At 46.6% G+C, this 7876-nt stretch overlaps 1 protein-coding gene across 1 annotated transcript in view; it reads right to left on the reverse strand.

Annotated features, from left to right (window-relative positions):
* CROT (carnitine O-octanoyltransferase) overlaps positions 1 to 6541 on the reverse strand; it is a 31109-nt gene extending 24568 nt beyond the window's left edge. Inside the window, exons 1-3 of the mRNA XM_079786188.1 lie at positions 6476 to 6541; positions 5770 to 5859; positions 1837 to 1972 (exon numbers count right to left, since the gene is read on the reverse strand). Of these exons, the coding sequence (XP_079642314.1) occupies positions 1837 to 1951 (115 nt within the window). The 5' untranslated portion in view covers positions 1952 to 1972; positions 5770 to 5859; positions 6476 to 6541. The remainder of the gene's footprint in view (positions 1 to 1836; positions 1973 to 5769; positions 5860 to 6475) is intronic.
* Between the last annotated feature and the right edge of the window lie 1335 nt (positions 6542 to 7876).

Here is a 7876-nt window from a genome sequence, read left to right on the forward strand (position 1 = left end):
AAGAAGGCTGACAGGAAAAGAAAAACAAACAGATTCATTTGAAACATGGTGTTGGAGGAGAGCGCTATGGATACTCCAGGCTACCAGAAAGGAAGAGCGAGTGGATCCGGTAGTTTGCCTGAAATAGCACTGGAGACACATCATGAGAAGGCAGGGTTCTTTGGTAAATACAACAGAAGTGGGTAAAATAGAAGACAACAGGAAAGGAGGAAGACCAGGGGGACTGACTGCGGAAAAGAAGCCATAGGCATGAGTCTACAGGAGCTGAGCCGGGCTGCTGAGGACTGGACTTTGTGAACATCACTCATTCACAGAGTCTCCAGGAGTCAAAGCTGACTCAACAGCAATTAATATGCTAATAACAAAAGGGAAACATTTAAAAATTCAAAGCTTAGCTTAGAAGGACCCAGATCCAAGCAGCAATAGTTCGAGAAATAGAAAGCAAAGAAGTGAGGGGAAAACTACCAAAGAAATATTTCAAAAATTTCCTAGAACTAAAGAATATTAACTTTTTAAACTAAAAGAACCCACTGGGTATTCATAGAAATAAATGAAAGAAACCTACACTCTAAGCGACATCATTGAGAAATTCAGAATGGTAGGAACAAAAAAAAGAAGTTGCCAGACAGTAAAAAACAATAGGTCACATATAAAGGGCTGAACATCAGAACAGCATTAGACTTCTCAAGAAGAACAGACAGTGCCTTCAAAATGCTTTAAAAGTATCATTTCCAACCAAGAATTCTACAGTCCGCCCAACAATCAAGCATGAAGGTAGAAGAAATGTTTTTTAGGTCCTACATTATTTTCCTCCCAGATACCCTTTCTCAAGTGGCTACAAAAGATGTACGGCACTACAATATGAGAAGAGAAAGGGGAAAAAAGAGGAAGATAGAATCCAAGAGCCAGGGACTCCAACAGAGGAGGGGGGAAGAGAGCTGCCAGGATGATGACCAAAGGAAAGCCCTAGGACACAGCTGCCCCACCAGCTCTGGAAACGCTGACTGGAGCAAGAGGGTAGAGGGGTCAGCAGGGTTGCCTTCAAGAAGAAAGTGACAGTGAAAGAATATCTTATGTGTTTAAATATATTCAGAGATTCTCAGTGTATTAAAGTGTTTGGGAGTGAATTAGTTGTGAATACAAAGCAAACTAAGCAAATGAAAAATGGCGGGAGGAGAGGGGGCGGGGACAGGATGCAGCAAAAAGGTAATCAAAGTTCACCAAATGGTTCGCATGTGAATAACTGCAAAACCATAAACCCTAAATGGTCAGCTAAATCAATTCAGGTAAATACTGATTTGCATCAGGTGAAATCCTAAGTTAAATCAAGTGAACACTAATTTAATCCCAACTGGTGACTTGTACAACTATATTGAGAAAATGAGAGAAAAAATGTGGATATGTTGGATTGCATATATGTTGGGGAGGGGGAGAGGTTAGGGGGTGTAAGAGAGCTAAATCCACATATTTTTGGGAACCAATTCATAATATCAACAACCAAAAAAATCCATGAGATAGTAACATAAGAAGTTTAAGCCTGGAGATAACACAATAAACAGATAAATTATTTTTAAAATGCTAGCTTGATAGAGTGGGATTTGCAGAGGGTGGGGGGGGATGAGGCAGAGAACTACTACTTTTTATTGTAAGCCTAATGGTACTATCTGACTTTTTAAACTATGGAAAAATTAACATAAAAGAAGAATTTGGACATTTTAAGGATATTTAATTATCATGAGTCTAAAAGAAAAGGCAATTAGATCTTCATCGACTTCTAACAATTTCATAGTTTTTTAAGTTGCTAACAACAGTTATACTAAAAGATTACAAACGTACCTGATTCAAGGTATTTATTTAATGATTCTTCAAGTGAAGGAACAGGCAGTGATGGAAGAGAATCCTGGTACTGAAATGTTCGTTCCTCAGTTGACTTAGCCAATTGATTTTCCATGATGCAATCACAGCAGGAAAACTAAAGAAAAAAGACAACATTCACAACTTCAACCTCACAAATATTCTTATATATGGTAGGTCCAATTCACTAAATCGGTATTTAGGTACCACAGTATATCCAGAGCTTGGTCCTCATACTTAATAACTTCATAAACTTGTCAGTGAGAGAACCCATTTTTAAAAAGTATAGACTCTGAAGGAAAGCCAAGTTTGCCATCCCAAAATATGCCTTTTTTGGAATATTGATTATTTTAAGCTCATTATTTTTAAGAAACAAAAGACTCAGGAAAAACTTTTAGGTTATCAAACAACCTAAAAGAATTTGATAGAGGACCTGCTTCAGGGAGGAAAGCAATAGATAACTATAATTAAACTAGTGGCCCGGTGCACGGATTCATGCACATTGAAAGGAAATTAATTAGAAGAAATATCTTAATATTGCTATTCGCCTTTCTCTATAATAGAAGTGCCAACCAAATTCACGATCAACAATGACAGACCGAAACACAGGTGTGCAATTGGCACCAGCAAGAGCTTTATATGTATCATGCATGGGCGAGTCAACGTTTATTTATAAACTAGAGGCCCAGTGTGCGAAAATTGTGCACTCGGGGTGGGGGGGAGTCCCTCGGCCCAGCCTGCACCCTCTCACAGTCTGGGAGCCCTTGGGGGATGTCTGACTGCCATGGAGGCGGGAGAGGCTTCCACCACCTCCACTGTGCTTGCCAGCCGTGAACCCGGCTTGTGGCTGAACGGAGTTCCCCCTGTGGGAGTGCACTGACCACCAGGGGGCAGCTCCTGCATTGAGTGTCTACCCCCTGGTGGTCAGTGCGCATCATAGCAACCGGTCGTTCTGCTGTTCGGTCTATTTGCATATTAGCCTTTTATTATATAGGCTTGCCAGTGCGCGTCATATGTACCAGCCGGTCGGTCGGATGGACAGACTGTCGGTCACTTAGCCTTTTATATAAATAGATATAAGTTAAGTGTGATATACAGGGAGGAACCTAGCAAGGCATCTGATCATTGCTAAAGATAGCCCAGCAAACATTCATTTACCAAACACTTGCTTTCCTATCTCCGCGTGAATTGCCTCCCTGCCCTTGGGAGCCGAACACCACTTCTTTTTAGCTCAAGATGGCATGTAAGCCTCAACTGCCAGATCTGTCCTCAGGGGCCCACATTCTTACAGAACCTCAGTATGTACATACGTAACAAATCTGATTACTTTCTCCTGTTACTCTGTTTCATGTCAATTTGATTATTGGACCAAATCGAAGAATTTAGAATGGTAGAAGGAAAAGTATTTTTCCTCCCCCACAACTCAAACTACTACAAGTCAAGGAGTAAGCAGTGGGACCAGGAAAATTATCATTTACTGCGCACCTTCTATTTGCCAAATATTGCAGTAGGTGTTACAGAAAATGTGTTATCTCCCTAATCTTCATATTATTTCTGAAAGGTGGCATTCACTGCCATTTTACAAATGAAGAAACCAAAGCTCAGACAGATTTGGTAACTTGCCTCAGATCAAAGCAACAACTCAAATCCAGATCTGTGACTACAGTCTTCCCCCTATATAATGCTACATAATAGTGGGGGAGGGAACCTGCAGTAGATCTAAGTGAGTAGGTAGAATTCAGATGTATAGAAGAGGATAATGGGCTGAGAGAACTTTGGAGAGCAAATATATAAGAACTAGAAGCCCGTTGCACGAAGTTTGGTGCAATAGACCTTCCTTCACCTGGCTGCCGGCACCAGTTTTCCGCCAGCAGCAGTTTTCCTCTGGCCACCCCAAGAGGAACTCCGATCCGATCGGCAGGTGGCCAGAGGAAAACTGCTGCTGGCGGAAAACTGGTGCTAGTAGCCACGCAATCGGCCACCCCGAGTTCCACCACCGGCACCTTCCGCCGGCTCCATCGGTCCTCCCGCAGTGCCGGCCGTTGGAGCCTAAGGGAGGAACGGGGGGCGGGGACTCACTCATGAGTCCCCGCCCCCCCGCTCATCCTGTCAGCCCAATTGGCCACCCCAAGTCCCGCCCCCAGCCTGCCGCCGGCCCAATCGTGGGCGTAGCGGAGTGATGGTTATTTGCATACTTCCTTTTTATTAGGTAGGATATTACAGAATACATAAAATCACATGACAAAGTGCTGTAACCTAATTGTGCAGATGGTATGAGACCTACACAGAATGGTTTCAAGTTTCCCAAAGCAATCGTGAACATCTTCCACAAATGTACTCATTTTCATCAGAAAATTCAAACTAACCCAAAATGTGAATGAGGCATACAAGTGCTAAATGAAAAATGAGATATCTCAAAAAAGCCTTTGTAAAGTAATTATATATTAAAATAGCAATTGAGAAATCAAGGAATACTAATATGGAATAAGGCCAGCCAAGGCAGGTGCAATGCAATTGGTTGGGGGGCCCCATGATCGCCCCTCAGGAGGAGGCCCAGGCCACCCTCTGCAGGGTGATCGATTGGGGGGCTCCGTGATCAATTGCCCCACAGAAGGAGGCCCAGGCAAGCCAAGCGATTGCACCTCACACCTGTCACCCACAGAGGGAGGCAAGCCAAGCGATTGCACATTGCACCTCATACCTGTTGCCTGCAGAGGGAAGTGAGGGGGGGAGGGGAGTGCTGCACAGATGGCAAGCAGTGGCAGCGGGGCCAGCTGCCGGCAGCCAGGGGAAGGAAAGTCCCCATAGGCCCTGATCGTCGGCCAGGCCTAGGGACCCTACCCAAGGGGTCCTGGATTGTGAGAGGACACAGGCTGGGCTGAGGGACACCCCGCCCCCCCATGCATGAATATCGTGCACTTGGCCTCTAGTAATCATATAATCAAACAAAGCTGTTATTAGGTTTTGTTTTTTTAATGCTGCACAAAATAAAAATAATCCGGTTAAGATGGATACATATCATGTTAGCTAGGCAGAATTTCTATGAATGCCCCCCTGATACCCACCCTCCCACCCCAGTCCACAGAACCTGTGATTATGAGATTTTCACTTCCATGCTTGTGATATTTTTTATTAACCTTAAAATAGGGAGATTACCCAGGTGAGCCTCATCTAATCACTTGAGCCTGTAGGAGCAGGAAGCTTTCTCCGGCTGGTGACAGAAGAGTCAGAGAGATGACAACCACGAAAGGTGTTGTCTGGCAGGTGGTCTCATGGAAGGAAGAGAGGCCCCAGCTGACAGCCAGGAAGGGAATGGGGACCTTTGTTCTACAGCTGCAGGGAGATGAATCCTGCCAGCCACCTCAATGAGCCAGCCTCCTGGAGGACGATTCCCTCCCAGAGGCCCCAGAAAACAACCCAGACCTAAAGAAACCTTCATTTCAGCTTTGTGAGAGCCTACGCGGAGTACCCACCCGGGCTTCTGGTCTATAGAAGCTGTGAGGTAATAAATTTGTGTTTTTTTAATGAAGTTTGTAATAAATTGTTATGGCAGCAAGAGGAACCTAACACACATATATAGAAAAGCTATTCTCTGTATTCCTCAGACTCTAGGACACTGAGACCAAGACTACCAATTCCATGCCCACTCTAGTCTTAACTAACCAAGAGGTACACATTAAAATAAGAGTTATCAGATTCTTTCATGAAGAATTTTTTTTAAAATTCTCAACCATAAAGATTAAATTAAATAACATAATTCCAGAAGAACCTATATGTGCAATAAGAAAATGATGACACTGGATTTAATTATAGTGGGCTTCCTGGGAGCCAAACGATGTAAAATCAAAGTGGAAAAGAGAACCAGGAACAAGAAGTAAAGGTAATAATAACAATAATAATCTGATTGCCACATACCAGAACACCAAGAGGAGCTGTTTAGGAGTTCCAGGAGCCTGTTGCAACAATTCCGTTTTCAGATCACAGGGGGCTGAACTGGGCTGGTGACTGTGGGAAGAAAGAAACAAGTTACTAATTGCGGAACGGGAGGCGGAGGGTAAGAGGCGGGGGTGCGGCGGAGGGGGCGGGTATTAACAAAACCTGGTGAAAGAAGGTGGAAGACAGACAACCTAGAGGTTGGGAGGCCCCAAGACTCAAACTTTTGGGGAAAGCACAGCAAACATACTCAAACAGTCCATCTGCTGGAGGACTGGATACAAACTACTACACGGTTCACTGGTTTGCAAACAACCGCCCTGCCTTCCATTAGGTCCACAGGGGACAAGGCGACAGAGTTCAAGGCTGGGCTCTAAGAGACGGAGGCGCAGGGAGCGACCCGAGCTCGGAGACTCCGCCCCCCAACCCAAGGTCAGCCCCGCACCCTCGGGAGGCCACCGAGGGAGAGAAATCCAACCCCGCACCGCGACGGGCCAGCCCGGCGGCCCGACAGCAGGGGTACCTCCCGACCCCGCAGGCGAGATGCCTGTGGACCCTACCGGGCCCAGTCCTGGCACCGGCGCCGTCCTACGCTATTTAACTCTGTTCTGCACCATTTAACTTTCCACCCCCCGCACCCCCGGACAGGATCGGGAAGGGGGAGCGCAGTCTCGGGGGCCTCACTCACCCCGCGCCCTTCGCCCATTCCGCCGCAGCCGACAGCCGCCCCAGCCCGCTCCCTTAAGGCCACCGGGGAGCGGGGATTGGGTGGAAAGCTGCGAGGGTCCGCCCCCTCGGCCAGCAGGGAGCGGGGATTGGATGGAAGCCCAGAAGGTCCCGCCCCCTATTCGAAGGCGGGGCCGGGCCTGCGCTCTGCCGGGACCCGCCCCGCAGGTTGCAGGCTGCCGGCCTGGGAAAGGCTGGCGGAAGCCCGACGAACGGTCCCCACCCGGCCAGGCAGCGCTTAGTTACTGGCTGCCGGCGGAGCACAGCGCCCCGGCCCGGACACGGCGGGTCTGCCCCCCCCCCCCCCCTCCGCCCACACAGATACCGAACCTGTGGGACGGACGCAGGACACGATGGCTCTGACCCATTATTACCCAACTTGTTCAAGACTCCCTTCCTCTTGTAGCCACATCTCGGGTTTACCAGCCGCTCCTCCCCCTCCCAGCGCGACTTTTTCCGCAACCCCAAAAGCAAGAAGTTATACCCACGCCTTCTAAAGGAATCTCATTGTTCACCCTGTGCGTCCCTACTTGCCTCTCTTAACCTTCACCCACTGAGGTGGAAGCTCGCCCAGCTAGACGTGCTGCAGCATCTGCAGCATCCCCGCCTCCTACCCTTCTACAGGTCTTCCTGGTGCCTAAGGTCCCCGAGCCCCCAGGGATGCGCACACTGCAAGCTTGAAGTCATTGACGAGGTCGCGCCAAAAAACAGAGGTTTTTTTTTTTTTTTTAACCAGAGTGGAGCTAGGCAAGTTCTAGAGGAAGGTCATAATGTAGTTAACTTAGTGTCACAGGTTAATCTATTTTACATTTACTTCCTGAAATAAAATGGACTGTTTCATTTTAAATACACTGTTTATTTTTTGTGAAAGAAAACAACAGTAATGTACAGTGGCTGTAAACCAGATATCAAATATAACGAACTAGATTTCAATTGAACATGTCAGATTAAAGGTCCCAATCATTTATCTTTCCTATCCCTTGGTAAAATCTGACGCGAAGGGAACTGAGGCTATGTATAAGTACATATTCACTTGGTGTGAATAGCTGTAAGTTTCCTACAGAATGCAGTGCAGTTCCAGCCCTTGTTGGAGGTGTTGCATAATATGTGGCAGACACGCCTTTCTAGTAAAAGTTCTGAATTCTGAAATGTATCAGGCCAAAAGTTCAGATAAGGGTGTGTAAACTTGTATGAGTAATTTCTGAAGCAATGAAGAACTTTTCACTTATAGTATACTAGAGGCCCGGTGCATGAAATTCATGCCCGGGGGTGTGTGTCCCTCAGCCCAGCCTGTACCCTCTTCAATCTGGGACCACTCCCCTGCTAGCCAGATTGATGCCTAACTGCTCCCCTGCCAGCTTGT

The sequence above is a fragment of the Cnephaeus nilssonii genome, assembly GCF_951640355.1.
Source record: "Cnephaeus nilssonii genome assembly, chromosome: 12".
Taxonomy (NCBI): domain Eukaryota; kingdom Metazoa; phylum Chordata; class Mammalia; order Chiroptera; family Vespertilionidae; genus Cnephaeus; species Cnephaeus nilssonii.